At 35.3% G+C, this 20168-nt stretch overlaps 1 protein-coding gene across 6 annotated transcripts; it reads left to right on the forward strand.

Moving 5' to 3' along the window:
• The first annotated feature begins 1327 nt into the window (after positions 1-1327).
• On the forward strand, positions 1328-20002 carry LOC143448501 (uncharacterized). Of its 6 annotated transcripts, none has more exons than XM_076948272.1 (26): positions 1328-1515; positions 4065-4253; positions 7923-8034; positions 8687-8871; positions 8954-9113; positions 9270-9313; positions 9466-9518; positions 9599-9780; positions 10093-10211; positions 10422-10640; positions 10819-10923; positions 11050-11222; positions 11321-11534; positions 11625-11733; positions 11912-12215; positions 13031-14958; positions 15157-15231; positions 15415-15674; positions 16151-16297; positions 16381-16461; positions 16609-16690; positions 16878-17090; positions 17231-17370; positions 17668-17796; positions 18129-18317; positions 18582-20002. In XM_076948272.1, exons 2-26 carry the CDS (start codon positions 4161-4163, stop codon positions 19578-19580), a joined length of 6315 nt encoding a protein of 2104 aa, XP_076804387.1. In that variant the 5' UTR covers positions 1328-1515; positions 4065-4160; the 3' UTR covers positions 19581-20002. The 6 variants fall into 6 exon arrangements, with proteins under 6 accessions (XP_076804387.1, XP_076804390.1, XP_076804392.1 ...); XM_076948275.1 differs by having other exon boundaries at positions 16893-17090; XM_076948277.1 differs by having other exon boundaries at positions 1329-1515; positions 16666-16690.
• The last annotated feature ends 166 nt before the right edge of the window (positions 20003-20168 follow it).

A 20168-nucleotide genomic window follows, 5' to 3' on the forward strand; every position in this document is an offset into this window, starting at 1 on the left:
GTTACTCATTATAAGGTTGAGCTTTGCGGATTTAAGATTGAGTGTTTTGTTTTCACTCGTGTCTCCAACATTCCATGCTCTGCAATCTGCATGTAGCTTGTTAATTCTAAAGCCAACTAATTCTTGTGATGATGGTTTGTAAGTTATAGCCAGTGGTGAGATGCAAATATTTTAACATCCGCTTCTCTCACTAGCAGCGTGCCATTTTGACCCGGGGCCAATATATATATATACCTAGACATACGCTTGTTAACAACCGGTTCGCACGAACCGGCTGAATCCCACCACTGGTTATAGCCTTCATTTATTTCTGGGAGATTGAATACCAATTTTTAAACACAATAAATCACCCCTCGTGCGTATTGAAAACAAACTGCACTAACACTTTGGTTGCACTAACCGCAGCAGAAATAGTTCTGGTACGACTTGGAGCTAAAACAGTTCACTGGATGTTGTGCATGTATTCTAATACAAAGAAAATTGTTTTAGCTTAGCGGTACTAAACTTTCACTTTGAAAAACCGAACTGTTCAGAGAAAAGAGGCGTCATAGTTATTGTAATTTATGTGTTTGATGGTAGATATTATACCCAACTTGAATGCGACTATAAGCCATAGTTGGCTAGTCTGCTGAGTAAACGCGAAAAATGATACACACAAATCCAAACATGTAGGAAACAGAATCTGCATATTTTGCTTTTTATGCTTGGCTGCCGTTCAGTCAACACAACTCATGACCTCATCAAAAACGTTATAGGCCTCGTTTCCTTTTAGGCCTAGGGCAAAAAGCAGTTGCCATAGGCTGCTGAACAAAATGGCCTGAATTTTATCGGTCATTTGTAAAGGTACAGTATATACTTTCGGTATAAAATGAAGCTCCAATTCTTTGTGGACAAAATTATCATGCACAGCACTTCCAACAATTGTGCAAACAGAATTTTGATTTATACGCCATGTAGGCTACAGTATTTCTGGCGTGTAATTTTCTGAGCCAACCTGACTGGAGTAAACGTAAAGCAAACAATCGGTTGCTAAACGGTGTAAAGGAAATTTACAATTCAATGTATTTTTGTCTGAGATATAACGAAGATGAACAATCTAGATTCTAGAACGATTCCTTCGCTATGGGCCATTATTTTCAGCATCACATTTTGGAGACATTTTTAGTGTTATTGCCACAACCAAGCCCCAGTATTGCTTGTTAGACGAATTTAATTATAGGCTACCTTCATGTTTTGTTCCTAGCCGCCTCGGGCCTAAATTGCGGCTGTGGAAATTGTTTGCCGTTTTTCAAATCGATAGTTTTGCGTCGATTTGTGTTGCAGCAGTTCTTGTTACAGACGCATTTTTAAGGTCTATGCAGTATAGAGAAAGAACAAATTGCTTATTCATGTTGTACCGTGAAATTTCATAATAGGCCTATAACATTACCGTATCTGATCCAAGTTTGGCCAATCACCAAGTGTTTGATATTATTTTCTGATATGATGTTGCGCAAGCCTTCATAAAAAAGAGTTGTAAGTAGATTTGCTAATATTATCAATCTTGCTGAAAATAATGCGACAATCACAATCACAAAAAGTTATAAATGTAATTGTTGTAGCGTTAATGTTTCTTATCTGCAACATTGCATTAATGAAATATATATTTTTGCTGTGGGAATGATTCATTTTTATAGCATTAGTAGTTTCCAGTTTTCTGCTTTTCCGTTTCTTTTGTGCTCGGAATCTTTCTGTACCCACAAGAGAACACGCTTTAGCAGCGCACACACACACACGACAACGTACTTCTAATAGTCCTTACAGCAAGCACATATCAGGGCTTGTTCAATAGTTTTCGCTCGCCAACCAATCCAACCTTACCCAAGCGAAACGTCTGAGAAGCAGAGCGTACATTTACTATGCTTGCGTTATACAGCGCCCGAAACTTTCGCTGAAAACTAGTTGACGGCACAAAGATCACATAAGGCGGCGGTAATTCGCACATATAATACCTGTGGCATACAAGCATAAGGGCGGAAGTGGTGACTAACATCAAGATTCCAAGCAAAACAAAGTCGTGACTGAAATAAACCTTTGGTGAACGTACTGGACATAAAGCGATGCTCCGCCAGACGGATTCCGTTTGTACGTTGACGGTGCTCGCTTCAAGCGCCATGTTGAAATCAAGCATATTCAAGCGCAGTTATGTATGTTAACAGCGAAAAAAGGCGTGTGCGTCTATAAAGGTTCTAGTAGTTGATCAGCATTGTGCGTTCGTCTGAGTAGCACGATAGAGTGTTTTGTCAGTGATTGTGACGTTGGTGAAAGAAGTCACCCGCTTACTGAATAATCCGTGTCAGTATGGGAGGCAGTAATTGTAGTGAAATGCAATGACACTGCAAGCCTAACCATGCAAACTTATTTTCTGACATTCGTTCAGTTTTAGATATATGTTCATGTAGCTCATGAGAATATGGATCTCTAATTATTGTTTTGTACGCCAAAACTCTCAGAGTTATAAATTGTGCAGTTGTGGGACAGTATATGCATTGGTATCCTTTGAAACAGCAAATTTCTGATCATAGACTACAACATCAATATGCTCTTTTCACAGTGTTTGTTTATAAAAATTTAAGTTTATTGCGAGTTTCCTTTCGCAGTTAAAACGGAAACTGAAAGTGCATGATGCTTGCGCACTTTGCTTTTATGCGTTAAGGATTCTTTTATGTAGAGAAATAACGTAACTGAAGTGCACGCGCACCATGTAGGTAGCAGACGATCGATTATAAGCCACATGAGTGGGTCTTACAACGTTCTGTAGATTGCTCGTGTTTGCTTAAGGCGAATTATTTTTACTACTGACGTGTCGCACCAAACATAGTATAGTACGATCTGGAATTTCAAGATGTTTTCTCTGAGGCAGAGAATCCCCTAGCTTTAATTAGTTGTAGTTAACAAGTCACAGAAGTTTGATTCCTGTGCTATAGATTTTATTTAGTTCACTTACAATGAAAGCTCTATTTAATTTCATTTTCGCCTAGAGCGCCTAGTTGCGACTGGAGTGGAGTTATGTCTGTTATTCAGCCAGTAGTTTTAAATAGTTCGTAAGGCGTATTTTTCATCGTTAAGATTCTATTTGGAAACGCAAATCTACTTTCGGAAAAGCTTATTGTGCAGATTTTATCAAATGAAACGCATCGGAACATGTAGTTGTACTTATTTGCGGAAGCTATACAGTGAATTGTACCCTTCCCAAATTACTGTAAAAGTGCTAATATAAAAATTCTGGCCTTGTCAGGCCTCAGTTTGACGTATACAGACGCTCACCCCATGTCGCTTGTGGGCGGTTGTATCCAGTTACAGAGGTTGAGGCTACTGCATGAGGTTTTATCGCGAAGTTTTCAATAGTTGTAAGTTGTTTTCTAATCGATAGAATATTTTACAAGAATGGCTCGTCAGCATTTGAAATATTTTACTTATAAAATCTGAAATGACTTCCTGTGAGCGTGTATTAGCGTAGATATAATGAGGTTTTCGGTATCCGTGTACCGTATACTAACGTATAGCCCATGCATTGAGTTTAATAAGGAACTTTAGGTTGAATATGATTTGAAAGTGTTTATCAGCACCAGAAAATTTTATGTATGTCGCATTCCAAACTAGCACCACACAAAACAGACAGTGCAAAGTTACAAACAATTAAAATACCGGTACTGTATCTAAGTTTTACTTTGTTATATATATACAACATAAGAGTTTCTTTAAAAAATTAGAGAGTTATACAGGAAAGAGCGCGTTTTGCCTTTTCAACACACCATTGATGCTTTTTGTCGATGATTAAGCACAATAACAGACCTAATGGGTCAACAACGTCTATTTGTGATTTTGGATATTTCCTTGCTTAGAGCTAAATTTGTTACTTTGTTTTAAGCACGAAAAGCAGCTGGCTACTTTTTTTACAAACTTTCAAACAAATGTGTGACGATTTTTCGCTTGACTTTTTTCAAATTTCATTTGATTTAGGCCCAATAGTAGGCTATTACTTAGAGATATTTTCGTAGTAAAACATGTTCCATCACCACCAGGTTTTCACGACTTTCAAAGCATTGCATGCAGTGAGCGAACATTGAATAAGTTTTTGCCATTTGATGTAAACCCACTGATTGATCTCCCTGGAGACTATGAGCTTGGCACAAAATCATGACGAAACTTTCGCCAAAGAGATTGATTCACCGCATTCTGAAGCCTTGACTACGAACACAAGACCTTTGGAGGTATGGTCCGAGTACTGTACTAACTTTGTATGTCGGCAGTGAAGCTGATAATTTAGTTACGTAGTTTTTTTGAGTGGTGGCGCTTGCACTACACAAAGGCTGGTATTCTGTACCTTAGTTGGAATTGAGTGACCAAATGACGTGGAATATTTTTTTGACAGATCCAATTACTGAAACCAGAAATTGTATCCCCAATTTTTATTGCTACTAACATATTGTGAACATCGTAACCTCCTGCAGTAATCACCACAAACATAGTAATTCAAGGGTTACAAAATCAAGTTGCAAAAACGTATATTTGTAGCCTGAATGTCGAATTCGAACACTCTGTGGACCATAATTTAGCTCTTCCAAATAACCAAAACGGATTGAGACAAAAAGTTTTGTGAGCAGTGCATTTAAAAAAAATTAAATTTTCTATAAAGCAATTGAAAGCCTGGGGTGACCGTAACGTCAGAGGCTGGGGAAACATTGACGGAGCACCACATCCCGAAATATTTAGGCTGTATTTTGAGACTGTGTATTAACCGAGGTACTTGCTTAGTTGCTTGCTTATGTTGGTCACTGTCTAGCGTGTTTAGTAGGGTGAAAAAAGTTAAGCTTGTTTGCAGACGCATGGGAAGTAAATTAAATAATGCATTTAATTTATAGAAAACATAAATTATACAACACTCATTTTAGAAGAAAATTTTGGTTGGAACTTAAAACTTATAGTTTTACTTTCTTAAATTGAGCGTCAGTTTTACAGCAAGCCCAGCAAGGCTTTCTTAACTTAACAAAAAAATTTCGCTGTATACCATGGTTGATGCGAAAGAGGAGAATCGGTCAGTTTTCGTTTGCAAAATGACGAAATTGAAAACTAATTTCGAAGTTTTCAGCAAAACTGTAAATTTTTATGCATATTATATTTAAACCAGATAACACAACTACAGGCTAGTGGTACAACATTCAGAGCAGATAACAGAATATGCAAGTTACAAACAAAAAAGTTTCCTAGTGTTTAGTTGCATGGCCCGATGCATTCCGATATTAGTTTTCTCATTCCTTGCCAAAGATTTTATGAAAATTAAAATGTAAACTACAAAAATCGGAGTAGATTGAAGAACTCCGTTTTGGTTTTCATAACTATATGAAGACCAAAAATAGCTTTTTTAACAACCTCCAAACATAATATTCTAGAAGACAACCAGTTTTTGACGTGAAAATAAGGTATAACGTAACGGGTTGTTGGAGACGCATTTTTTCTAATCTAGTACAGAATAATATGGCCATGGGAATAAGTTCGAAATGGCCTGAATAATTCCATCACAAAATAAGTTTACATCTCCTATACCCACGCATTATTAATTCAATGCGTTATTGGTCATATTCTAACATTTACGTTTAATTCTATAACATTTTATCCTATAGTGTGATTTTCTTGTCCCACTGAGGACATTAATTTAAAAGCCTCATGTATAACAGCAACGCGGTAGTAACCTTAATTTACAAAAAAACTAAAATTATAAGTTTCAAAATCAGCGTTATGGAGATTTTCCACCAGCTTTAATAGTGAAATGTTAACTTGCTCCTATGAGGTTGTTCGGATTCGTTACCGTTCACAATTTTGAAGACCTCCTGTTCTCTATACCTATGATGATGAAACCAGTTTGAAACCTAACCGGACGAGATAGTTATAATGGGCATAATAAAGCTGTTTTAACAGATGCCGTGACAACGAAGCTGAATATGTTTGGCTTCTTGTTTTCTCTTTTTCCCAATCCACTTTATTTTTGAACGTCTGCCAAGTTTAAATCCTATTTGGCACTGGAGCAGCAACATTACTGATCCAGCATTGACTTAAAGCAATGCTGTTTGTACGTTTTGCACTTTTTTGCTATGCTTCTTTAAAGCACAGAGTTAATGTATACAGAGACCAGCTTGAATGCAATAGTTCGGTCATTTAACACGTTTTTTGCCTGTTTGATGGGTGAAATTGGGAAAAATTGTAATAGTTTTTTTTTGTGATAAATTATTTCATTCTAACTTGCCTATAAACTTACTCAGCAACAAACAATTTTTGTGATAACGAAACAATGTAGCGTTTATCGCCTGTTGTTATGGTAATAACTCTGAGTTAATTTTTTAGTGGATCATGTTTCTCTGTTCTCTTGAAATGCACATCCTAACCCTTCCTAAGATTCTTCCAAAGTATTTGTAACCTAATTCTAGGTTGATATGAAATACGCGCTGACATATAAAATAATGCATTTTGCAAGACCATAATAATTTCGAGTTAAGTTCGTCTGTCATTATAACAGCGCGCGATTGAGTGTAGGTCGACTCGGCGGTGGAGCAATTGGTCCGCCTGTCTCGTGAATATGTCGGTTAGGTTCGATTCCCAGTTGCACTACCGTGGAAATATCCTCCTCGACAACGTTAGTGGTGGTCCTGAATTCCTTGTGAACAGTCCCAAATTTGGGTAATAGCCTACAACAAAAATCCCAAAAAAAAACAAATAAAAATGTATACTCATGTCGTCACTTGCCCAAAGACAAGCTCGGTAGGAGGAATCAGGACTAGAGCGGTGAATATTCATCGTCGAGTTTAAGTGTGTGAAGACTTTGCTCAGTCCGACTATAAAAAAAGATAGTCATACCGCAGGTGCTTACATTTAGATCAATAGATGCTATCAATGCTTACAATGCTATCAATAGATGCGTCAACGTCTGTAAAAAATATCGCTGATTTATAGCTTGCTGAGAAGTTCCGTAGTGACTTTTCAGTCTAAGAAAATAGACCTCTTTCAGACGTGATTTCCTGTACGGATCACGAAGATTTTGCGACAGTACATTAGGGGTGAGGGATTTTTCGAACAATCCGGAACCGCATGAATTGAACGTTGAATCGCCATAGGCAAAGACCATAGAGGTTTGATGTATGGGAATGTGCTGAATCAAAGACAGCCCTGAAAATTGGCCATCTTTGATTTTCGCTCGAATCCGAATCTTGCAGATTCGGGCTGGAGCTTTGATTTTGCATAAAATGAGAAATGCACAGCAAAACGTTCAAGTTTTCGATTTTATGGTTGCGAGTAATTTAAATAACTTCGTTTAAGCGAAAACCAGGTTAATTGTTTTCATTCCAACAAGAGGTTAAGTTTAAGCTTGCTCTCCTTGCTCGTCGGGTATTTTGCAATATAAAGCGAACTGAGCAAAGTTAGCAAATTCGGAATCGCATAAATATCTCACAAACCACGAACCTTTTTTTACTTTGGCACATCCTTAATTACGTATTACACGTCTGTACCACCAGCCCACGATCGGCACTACACCCCCGACAACGCAGTGTTCAGAATTAAAGTAAAGAGTATTTTGTCGCACATTTAAAAGAAAACTTATTTATGGGTGACAACTTTCGCTTTGTTATTGCTACGTTATATCGGTGCAAACATTAAATCTATGGGCCGTTCATCTCCTGAAATGTTTTTCTTTTCAAAGCGGCCAAAGATTTCTTCTGCAACAACTTAAAATGCAAAAATCATTTCTAATATAGTATATCCATGTTCCACAATGCTTTTATTATTATACAGCTACCTTTATCAAAAGCAAATGAATTGTATGCATTTTTGATTTAACATTTTAGGTTAAATTTGCAATTTTTCAAACGTATCTTTGTTTGTTTTTGCAGACCGATAAAAATAAACTTGGATTTTCAAGTTCAAAAGACACTGAGTCAGCTTCGTCATCGTCTCAAAATGATCAATTATCACCTAATAATAGCAAAGCGGATAATATTTCTGGTGAGTAGTCTATTCTCTGCAATTGTTAGCAAGTTTTGTTGTGTCAATCAGAGTTGTAACCAAGTCATCAAACTCGAGTCGCAAGTCAAGCTGAGTCATTTACCTTTTCATAGTCAAATCGAGTCTTTTGGTATAGGTGACTCGAGTCAAGTCAAGTCATTTGCTAAAGAAGACTCGAGTCAATTGATATTCGAAACCAAGTTGAACAGAAAGCAAAAATACGATTTCTATCGACCAGAGACATTTGGGTTTATTACAAATTTTGCTCCATTTGGTATCACTTTACACGTTCCTAGACAAATAAAATCATTTTAAGTTACACTTTAATGTGTTTGGACCAATAAATAGAGATAATAGATTTACCTTAATGCTTTAATGAAATCAAAAAGAACCGGCTCTAGTTGAGCCATTTCACATATTGACCCGAGTCAAGCCGTTTATGTACTTTCTTATTAAAGGGCTGGAGTTAAGGCAAGTCTTTGGAAAAAGTCGAACTTGAGTCGAGTCATTACTCTGGTCTCAATACTTGAAATCTTTGTGTTGTAGTATTAAAGATAATTAATAAAAATAAATAAATTATACTTAAAATTAAGGTATAAATTACACCTATTAATTTATAGATAAATTTAAGATTGTGTTTTTGATACCAAAGATTTCTCACCATTTGGAATCTCTGAAGCGCAAGCCAGTTCTGTTAGTGAGGTTGCTAATACTAATTCAAACACTGAGGTTAAAACAAAGCTTGTGCGTTTCAAAAGAAAACCATCAAGATACAAGGATTGTCTTCTGGAAGTACCCACAAAGCTAACGACCTTCAAAAAATTGGCACCATATTCAGTCAGTGTTTTGCTACTTGTAAATATATATCAGGAACATTTGACTGATACTTTATTTTGATTACTTTTGGTAATTCTGTTAGCATTGTTGCGTAAAGGGCTTGAGGATACAGCTGAAGAAAAATAAAGCAAATAAATCTGGCCTGCCCACGGGTAATAATAACTCCAAGAATAAACCTTCCAACCAAAAAGTTAAGAAATCTTCAACACCATCAACGCCAGTATTTTGTGCTGAAACTGAAGGTGATTTGGTAGTCATTAGCATTATGACCAACATGAAAGAAATTCACTAAAAATTTCATCAAAATATTTAAAAAAATTATGTTCTGGATAATTAGAATCTTGCTGTAATATTAACCAAAATTCCTGTTTTATTTCAAATATTTGCTTGTTATTTAGGACCAAGTGTATCTTTTGATGAAGAAGGCAACTTCAGATTTAAGGTATGGATTAAACAGTTAGTCAAGGGTAAATTAGATTTAGTACAATTAATTTATTGAATACTGTAACTTTACTATTTATCTTTTTACTCGATTTTTTTTTCAACTGTGCAGTTCTAATCTTTTTTTATCCAAGTTTTGTTGGCTTAAAACAGGTTTGCAAGGAGCATACTGTTAAAACAAAGTCAAACGGAATGACATCATTCAAGTAAGCAAATTTTGTTTTTGTTTGTGGAGTCAGTTGCAATTTCTTTAGCATATTTAATAATTTTTTGCAACTTTATACAGGTGTGATGTTTGTGATATTCTATTTCCACGCTCATTCAGTCTTCGTCGACATTATGAAAGAATTCATATTAACCCAAGATTTATTAAAAACAAAGGAAAGAAAGACCAAGAAATTGTTGATAAATTATTAGCAGAAGAAAACGTGTCTGATCATCATTCTAAAAGCTTTCCCACAAGTACAGGTGCGCTCATTTAAATATTTCAATAGCAATTGTACATTGTTTTACAGATATCAAGTGCTGTGTTTTCTTTTTAATGACCGACTAGAAAAACACTGGTTTGGTGTGAAATTGTGAGATTAATAATTTATATTTAATAAATATCAATTTGTATAATAACTTGTTGTTTTTATTTTAAATCACAACTTTTTTTCTTAAAATCTACTCTAATATTCTATATATATACTCTTCTTATGTTATGATTAATTTGTTACTTTACATTTTTTGGCGTTCATAGGCAACTGAATATATTTTTCAGTGATATATTTTATACAGAGAAACGTTCATCTCCAGATGCTTCAGAAGACTCCTCATATTTTTTATATGCCTGCAAACTCTGTACAAGGCAACATATCTTTTTCAAAGCAAGGCATGAACTGAGACTACATCATCAAGTATGTTAATTATTTTGTGATTCTTGTTTATTAGATTGCATATTTTCTAATTTACTTATTAACAAATATAAGTCATATCTTTAGCTACCATGCTTCTATGGAACCTTTCATGAGCACTAGTGATATCTATGCAACTTAAAAGATGTTGAACGTCTGTAAAGTGGGATTATCATTTAGTTTTTAGTATTTCTTTTATTTCATAATTTTCAGGAAAAGCACAGTACAGTTATGCCGAAAGTATTTGATGCATTTAAATGTGAGTCATGTGATCGCTGTTACTCTACTCGCCATGAGCTTCAGAGACATAAGCGTAGCCATTCTGGTGAAAGGCCATACGCATGTAGGTTTTGTGCTAAGCGCTTTCCAACTTCAACAAATGCTAGAAGGCATGAGCGAACCCACACTGGTGATCGTCCTCATATTTGTAAAGTATGTCCTATTTAAAAAGTCTCTCAATTATTTTACTAGATATATAATCAGCATGAATAAATGCTGGATCAGTCAGCAAGTTTCTTTGTTATGCTACTACAACCATATTTTTTATTTTAAATTTTTTTATGATAAATGTTGGTGAAAATCTACTCACAATTGTTGACTGGACTTTCAGGTGTGCAACAAAGGGTTTATCCAGAAAACAGATATGGTGAAACATTTAAGAGCTATTCACAAAATGAAAGTTACCAAAACCAAAGCTGAAAGAGCTGGAAAGAAGGTCAGCTGAACTAGCAGTTATCTTCTTCACTTGTAAATCAATTGCAGGAAAATATCACAGTTGCCCTTGGCGAAATAAATAAATTCAAATAAAACAATCTGTTAATTTTTTTTGTAATGTTTTTAGGTTGCATCTCTGACAGTTCATAGAAAACCTATTACCACCATACCTCACCAGCCCCAAAAAGATAGAAATAAGTTTGAGGAAAACATAGATTTTGCTGCATATTTGAAATTAGATCAATTTGAAAAAGGAAGTTTAATGGGTGGAACCACAATGGAAGTTGTGTCACAAAGCAAGTGAGTGAAAAGAAAAGGATTTTGATTTCATCAAGACAGAATTTTTCCAGGGTTTCTACTTTTTAAGATCTCCATTATAATTTTTTGTCACTGATTAGTATCGCCAAGAAGAAAGAAGATATTTGCAAACAGTCTACTGTTCAGAATGCATCTGATGGGAATCTTGACAGCAAACCTGTTTCTGAAAATAATGTTGCGGTTGGTGCAGATGGCCGTCCAGCTCGATCACAGAAATGTGCCGAATGCTCTAAATCTTTTACCAGCCAAGTGAATTTACGCAGACATTTCAGACTGAAGCACGAGAGAAATCAGGTAAAACAAGTGATTCAAAAATCAAATGACTCACTTATGGATTATGTAATTTGTATGACACTTCATTTCCCATGATATTTCTCTGAAAAGGTTATTCGCTCTGCACTGCCGGTCAGTATGGTGGTTGACAAGTACAAAATACAAGATGACGCTGAAAGAGATTCAGTTATGAATGGAAATGTTGCAAATCACTCATGTGGTAATTTTTTGCAATCCTTTGTAGCTGCATCATATACTGTATGATATATTTCATTTTAGAAGGTTCTGTAAAACTACTAACGATACTACCACCATAACGATGCATTGGTGAAAATTAATGGCTTCTTATCGGAAACTTTTGTGACTGTGAGCATAGCTAAAGAATTTTAATATTTTAGGTAAAGAGGCAAAAGACATACAATCGCTTGCAGTGGATAATCCGATAGGAAAATCAGGATCAAAAGCAGCTGTTGGTAGTACAGAAGCTACTACGGCTTTAACAAGTAAAGATAATGAACCTATTGATAAAAATGAATCCTCAAACGCAACTTCACTCTGTGTGCCTCCACAATCTCCACCAAGCAAAAACGTTTCAATCGAGTTAGATCGACAAGGAAAATTTGAGAATGTAAAACAAACCAAAAGACAATGGTCAAAGTTGGGTAAAATACTGGAACGCCTATCAAACAAAAACAAAAGCAGGTTAGTTCATTGATCTTGCTGTAGCATTTTATGATGAGTAAAACTGCTAAAAATATGTAACACTGATTTGATCGTTAAAATTACCATTAAAAATATACATAAAACCATTAAAAATACATAAACCTTATATCTCTTTTCTTTATGTATTGCATGTTTGCTATGTTGTTGGCCACGTTATTTTTTTATTAAAATCAGCACAAAAATGATGAAAAAAATATACAGCACCAAGTATTGTTTCGAGCTTAACCAGTGTCAAAACTCTAATGACATTAAAATTTAGTCTTGTAATCTTAGCAAGGATACATTGGTAAAAGGTCTGTAAAACAAACTGCATGTTAAATTTGGAATGGAAGACAAATTTTCATAAGGTTATGAGCTTATTTTGTTAGGTTTAAACTCTATTTCGAGACTTAAAATTTTGTGAAATAAAATAATTTGTGCACTTTTTTATAAAAGCCGCTCAAAACGGTAAGTAAGTAAAAGCCATAACTTATATTGGAAGAAATACCATTATGATCTTTTCTTTTAATTTAATTTTTTTAATAGCATATTTCTCTTGTATTTATCTAGACTCTGGGTTTGGTAGCCATGCTAGCCCACCATTTTTACAACACTGCTATATTCTTACATGTAGTCTGATTGAAGCTCTTGGGGCTTTGGAGCATTTATCCATTGCTTAATTTTCTGCAAGAATGTTTTCATTGTATTATAATACTTTGTATTTAACTTTCACTTTCCACAGTTAGCGGCAAAAAATTATCAATGCAATAATGTTTTTACTTTAGCTGCTTTTATATATTAAATTTGTATTTTAGTGATGAAAATGTTGCTCAATGTTCTAAAACTTCACATGTAAAGCCAAATGACCAAAGAGCTGTATCCTCACATCGCAGGAAGCAACTGGTGCCATCTCGACCATTTACGGAGGATTTTGACAAGAATGTCGTGCTGAGCACTAATTCAAAATATAAACTTCTTCCCACAAAATCTTTTGATTCACAGAAGCATGACACACGATTTTCATCAAAAGAGAAAAACCTTGCTTATCCTAGGCGATCTTCTTTGCGCAAATCTATTGCTGAAGCCATACCAGTAAATTCTATGGCTGATGTTCAAATGCCTAGCAAATTGGATCCACTGAAACAGATACAAAGATTTTGTGAACTTAATCCTATCCAACCTTTTTCTGGAAATACACAGCTAGAAACATCACCATATAAGAAAAGTTTTCCAGGCAAAACATTTACTCCTCAAGAAAGGTCTGGAATTTACACAATAGCAGATTTTAAATCAGACCGTCAAATTATCGAGCACAAAGGCAATTTGCATAAAGCGATCTATCCAAGGTCTCCGTATTTAGGAAATATTCCTGTGTCTAATCCATCTGGCTCAAAATCATTTTTAGATGAATGCTGGACGTCCAAAATGAACTACATTGAAAATGCTTCTGCTAAATCGTTGGTTGGTCAAAAGAGTTATGTGGCTAACAAGCACTTGCCACACACTTCATTTAGTGATCGCTATCCTTCCAAAATGTTTCTCCCCTGTTCACCGTCTGTTACAGCAGAAAACATCAATCATTCACCTGCACCTCCAACCACTCTGGATGTTAAGAGAAAGGGTTATGTTGCTTATGCTGATGCACCTTTAGATTTAAGACATCCAAGCAGAAAACCTTTAACAGACTACGTAGTGACACAGAATGGTGTTTTAGATTTTAGCAAAAAAACCAGACAAAATCTTGTTCATGCTGAAAAAACACAAAATTGTCTACAAGAGGACACCGGTTTTCATGATCCCATCACAACAATAGCCGAAAATGTAAAAAGTCCCTCAATAAATGGTTTTACTCCAGAGAGATACAATGTGCCTGCCCCAGGCAATACTGACAAAATAAATTATGGGGGTTTCAATAGTGGCCACATTGGCTACAACTTTCCAGGTGCTCAGCCATGCAGTAGACCTTCATTAAAGTTCCATAATGTAGAGTTTAATAAAGGTCGCCAGGTTCTTGGTGCAGGTACTGCTGGTAGACCTGCAACAAAATACAACCCTAACGTGCAATGGAATACTAACATGCCTTCACATTATTTGTCCAGAAACAATACTGCATATGTTAATGATGGAAAAAAAATCAACGTTGCGTCTTCATATGCTCATGAACATAGGCATATTGGCAGAAATGGAAATCATACCTATGGGGGATATCCACGGCTCGATAAACCTTCTGTGAGTCATAAGCATATTCAACATGAACATGGGTTTAGACGACATAGACACAATTATCATTGTTCACATTATGGTCATGCACGTGCATCTTTCTTGCCACCAAAACATTTTCCTTCTAATTATTCACGTCGAAAGAATTATGCATCATCTTCCACCCATCTGGCAACTGACCATACCAATAACTATCTTGGGTATAAACCAATCTTCAGTCAAAAGCAAAAGAAAAGGAGTAAAGAATGCAAAAGGGCTGCACGTGACCTTCTATCAACTGAAAAAAGTAACTTTAATGGTAGAAATGCAGGCTCTTCCCAAATTTTCTCGATGACGATTAGTAGTGGGCAAACAGAAGAAGATGTCATGAAAAGATGCATCGAAAAAGCACAAAATGAGCTGAAATTGCACTCTGCCAGTAGTTATTCCAAAGTAGAAAATAATATGCCAGAAAAAGCAAAACAAGAATGTGTTCTTCTCGAATATTCTTCAGTTTCAACCTCATCTTTGCCACAGCTCTATGGTATGTGTTGTTCCCTCATTATATGTGAATAAGTTTGTGCTGAATTATCGCATATCATTCTTGTTGAGTTTGACCACTAGTTTTTGTCCTATTTGATACGTACAGCTGTCATACATCATTATAGTATTTTAGACATGCACTTTTTCAATACTATCTGTTTGTAAAAAGGTATTTTAACAGTATTTGCACAATTACTAGATACAGATGTGGAGCATTCTCATGTATCAGTTAATAGCCCATTGTTACCCTTCACACCTCCAAGATATATCTCAGGTTTGTAAATGAATTGCATACTAATGATATCATTTAATGATGCATCACTTGTTTGCCGTTGTCTTGATAATCTGAACAAAATAATGCAAAGTGTTTGTTGTGAGCTTTATATTGACAAAGAAAGTAACAATAATCACTGTATGTTATAAAGACAAGATTGTTTCATTGCTTCCTTATTCTTAGACAATAAAGAATCAGCTCCTGATACACCAGCATCTCTTAATCGGAGCAAATTAACAATGACTCCTGGGTTTGATACTAATGGAGATGATTCAAGTCATGAAGGTGAAGCAGGTCCAGATACTATGAAGTCTGATTCTTTTTCTAAGTTAGAAACCCATAGTAATGACGCATCAGATGAAGTAGCATCAAATGCTTTTATTAATTGTGAATATAATGAAGACAAAGGCTGCTCTACAGAACATCCAAATACGTTAAAGACTGTAAGTTGTCTTATTTTAAATTACTTTGAAAACTTAGTTCAGTGTGAGTATTGGGTGATTACCTATTTGTTAAAATGTGTGTTTTGTTTCTTGTTCACATAATTCTGTGGTTCTTTTACTAGAAATAGATTGTTGTTAAATGTTTGTTACTAGTGTAAATGCTCCATATAAGTTTATCTTTATTGAGGGTTAACAGATCAGCTGTTTCTAGTGTTTGGGTTTATCAGCCTTAATAAATTTAGTATCACCAGATTAAAATGAGAAATTCAATATTCAACACAGCTGATTAATCAAATGAATAATTACTTTCCATTTCATTGAATTTCAAAATTCCATGAAATATCCTACATCCAGTTTGGAACTGCTGCAATAAGACAAAGTTGTTCCCTTAAATTAAAGACACTCTTGTTGAATTTAGTACTGCGCTTTCATTCTCCATCATAATTTATCTTTAAAATTATTTATTATTTTAAAAGGATTCACACCCATTTACTCCTGGCAATGGACAAGAAAACATTGAATATCAGGATACAAAATATGATGCACAGACATGGTCTGTGACGCAAGCACAAAACAATCACTCTGAAGATAAATATGTTAAAGAATTAAAATCAAATGAACCGGTATGCAATTAAGATTTCCAAAAATAGAATCAGTTGTCAGAAAACGAAGGTTAAATATGATGATTCTGAATTTATTTTTATAGCTAAAATTAAACCCAGAAAGGCCTAAAGAATGTAAAGTAGGGAACGCTGTTATCAAGAAAGATGATGACAATGAATCAATGGTATGTATTTGTAAAGTATTTGCTATAAATGAAAGTTTGTTTTTCCTGCAAGTTGAATTAATTCATGCAGGTTTTAACATATGAAAATGAAATGTTCTTATTTGTTACAAATTCATGAGTGCAACTATTTACAACTAATGAATCCAGAATCTTCATAACCCTAAGTTAATTGACCAACGTTTGTTGTTGTTATACAATCAACAGGTGCAGTGCAACACAGCTTTGCCAGGTAAGAAGATGCTAGTAACAGCGTAGAAAAGTATTGTAGTACCTGGTACTCTAGGTAGATTTATTGTTTTTGTATGCATTATGATTTCATATGCTTTGCCTTTGTGGATGTTTTTATGAGAATGGTTATGCTTTTAGCATGAGTATGTAATTTTATTGGTGTTATGAACTCCACGTTTCTAATGCAGATATGTTGATTAAAGAAACCAACTTGTCAACGGCATTAAATGAGCCAGCTATAAAGGAAACAAACTTGTGCAAAGGAAGTTTACCTTGCGAAGAGAACATGCGCGAAACAGATAGAGACAGAGTAGCCTCAGATCCAGATCCATCAGATCCAGATCCATCAGATCCAGATCCATCAGATCCAGATCCATCAGATCCAGATCCATCAGATCCAGGTGATTGATAAAGATTATTGTCGATCAAACATGAAGGTTTCTACATTGCCTATTCAATATTTAATAACTGTTATTTACCTGAGTCTTGGTTTTGCGTTGTTTTTGCTTTGTTTGTATTAGTTATCTGTGTTGTGATACAGATGGAGATAAGGAAGACATTTTGTCATCACCTCATTTCAATCAGCTAACTGTAAGTGACAGCAAGCCAAACAACAGTGAAGAACTAGAAACTCCACGAAAATTTGTACAGAAACTTAAACTGAGAGCTGTAAAGTCTCAGGTATGGGAATAATGGGTAATGTGGTTTTCTCTTTCCCTGCATTTTAATAATGCTTTTAACAAATTTATGCCGTTTTTGTTTTTTTTTATCTATCGTTTAACTATAATCAGAAGTTAAAGCTACTTAAGTTGGTGTATAAAGACTAAGAAGAATGAAGAATACAGTTGAAAAACTGTTGAAATATGAAATAGGGGTTTTAAAACCCTCCACAAAATTAACTAGTGTTTCGTTTTCCTGTCTGCCATTTGGCTCCCCGGATGAGATTAGCAGACTAAACTATAGTATATGGTTTTACAGGAGAAAGATGGAGCATTTGCTAAGCAGTGGACCTTAGTCGGAATGAATCAAAACATTGCAAACAACGACCCACTGTCTCCTATTTTAGAAAATAGTGAAATCTTCTCAGATACGATGTTGAAGACAAAGGTCTTTCTTTTTTACATTGCTGTAGTTAGTGTAGTAGATACAGTAGTAATTACACATGCTGTAGTAATTAACATGACTTTCTAAGGTGGTTACTGGCCTATTTCACAGGGAAAAATTGTACGTTCAAGCTTTTGCGGTTTCTTATTAACTTAAGTTAAAAGTTACAACAAAGCAACCTAACTTAAATGATTTAATCTATCTTCAATTTAACTCAAAATAGCTATATTCAGATTTCTGCCAACCTTACTTAACGGTCACTTTTTTGTTAAGTTTTATCTTATTATTGGTATAGGTGCTATATGACTTGTAGTAAATTGTTTTACAAAAAACAGTTGAAAGATCGTTCTGGTGATTCTGAAGCCAGTGATGAAAATGAGGAAAAATTTGAAGCTGGGTCAAAGCTTCAATCACTGCCAACTCTCTCTGGTCCACAAGTTCAATTTGAAAGTTTGACAAAAGAGAAAAATGTACAAGAAATAAAAGAAAACGCTGATAAAACCAACGATGTAAAATTATCTCAGGTATATTGTTGACAAAAATGTCTAGCTTTAGTGTTGTTCACATTCTAATATTAAGAATTAAAGTAGTTTATCGAAGAAGTTTAATGTATAAGCGGTGAAGTTGTTTATAGAGTAATTCCAGACTGATAATATAGCTTTCATAGTTGTTCAAGGTAATTTTTTGTTTGAAATTTAAGTGGATGTTTTTACTTAACAAACTCAAGTTTATTGCAATCAATCTAGGTTCCTATGATACTTTATGCCTACAAATTATCTGTCGCACAGGGTGTAGATCTGGATGATATACATGCGTCACCCAAACCAGATGAAAAGCGAAAATCGAAACGCATAAAAACACGTCAAGCCGCCAATGCGGAAAAGGAAAAACAAGCATGCAAGAAACGGTCATTTGTTATTGAGCTTTCAGATGACGATATTTGCGCTGCAGTAAATGCTTTAGATACAAACCTAGCATGTAGTTTGCACGAAAAAAGTGTCAAACAAGAAACATGCACCAATAGCGACAAAGATTTGCTGCCAGGAGAAAAAGGGAGTAAAACTACAGATTTACATCAAGGTTCCCCTTTGACGCAGGTTTCAGCCTCAACAAAATTCGATTTAAAAACTGTGGATTCTTTGCAGCTTGACGGGATTGATTTACTGACAATCGATTTTCCAGAAGTTCAAAACACCGTTGATACTTTTGATTGTAAATCAAAAAGTGAACATATGTCTCTAATGGAGTTTCAGAACGACCATCAAAAACAGGTGACTCTTGCAACCAATAATGGGAAAAGTCTCATTAAACCCAAGGATGACCTCGTTGAAACGAATCAGGAATCATACTTTGTTGATATTGTTCCACCAATGCGAGATCACACATACGCGATAAGTGAAAGGAAACTTCGAAAACAGTCAGATAATCCCCGGCTGAAAGATAATATAGATAGCCCAAACTTGCGAATGCAAACAAGGTCTTTTGTATGTGATCGCACCAAAGTCAAAGCTAGTAAATCAAATATCAACCCAGAGTCTAGTCATATGGTTAAACCTACAAGAAGAACTTTTACAGTAAAAGGAATGAGACGACCTTTAGGGCTCCCAGCTTCCACCAAATGCAGCGGATTTAGCAATTTACCAAGGAAAGTGGAAACGCAGCACATGCTGCCACCAGTTCCTAGTGAACAGAAAAGATCTCAGTCGAGCATGGGAAAATGCGAACCGCCACCAAAGAGACGATCCATCAGGCAGTACTCAAAAAACTTTGTGGTAACATCTGGGTAAACTCATAAAGGTTACTAAGAACTTTGACAAGTTTGGTTATTTAGGTTGCACAATCCACCTCTCTGGAGTCTTTTAACGCTGTTATTTATTCCACACAAAACTCCCTGCCTTTTTCATTCAGTGCACTGCCAACACTAACATTTATGTTTTACTTGCTTACGATCACTGCTGTAAACCACAACGTATAACTTCCATAGTATTAATTAATCATTTTTGTTTAGAAAGTTAACTAACTTGGTATTTTTTCAGTAGTATACACAGTATGCTGTATATGCCGTTTCAGTGCAAATTTTTACTTTATTCTCCTTTCCCGAAATCCTCATATGCACATTGTACACATAATTCAAGCTGTAAGAATATGCTTTTGGTGCTCCGCCTGGTTGTACATAAATTTTGTAGGCTAATACATTATGCCGCATGGATTTCAGAAGGGCTAACTTTGCTAAATCAGCTTCGATAGATCTATCAATTTATCAAATCAATTTATGTGGTGGAGCATTGATGGTAGCAGCCGTAGAGTTAAGATTTGAAAGTCATTTTCGGGCTTAGGTTTGAAAAAAACATTCGGGCCCGAATTAACGCTCACAC

Source organism: Clavelina lepadiformis, chromosome 3 (genome assembly GCF_947623445.1).
Source record: "Clavelina lepadiformis chromosome 3, kaClaLepa1.1, whole genome shotgun sequence".
In the NCBI taxonomy this organism is placed as follows: domain Eukaryota; kingdom Metazoa; phylum Chordata; class Ascidiacea; order Aplousobranchia; family Clavelinidae; genus Clavelina; species Clavelina lepadiformis.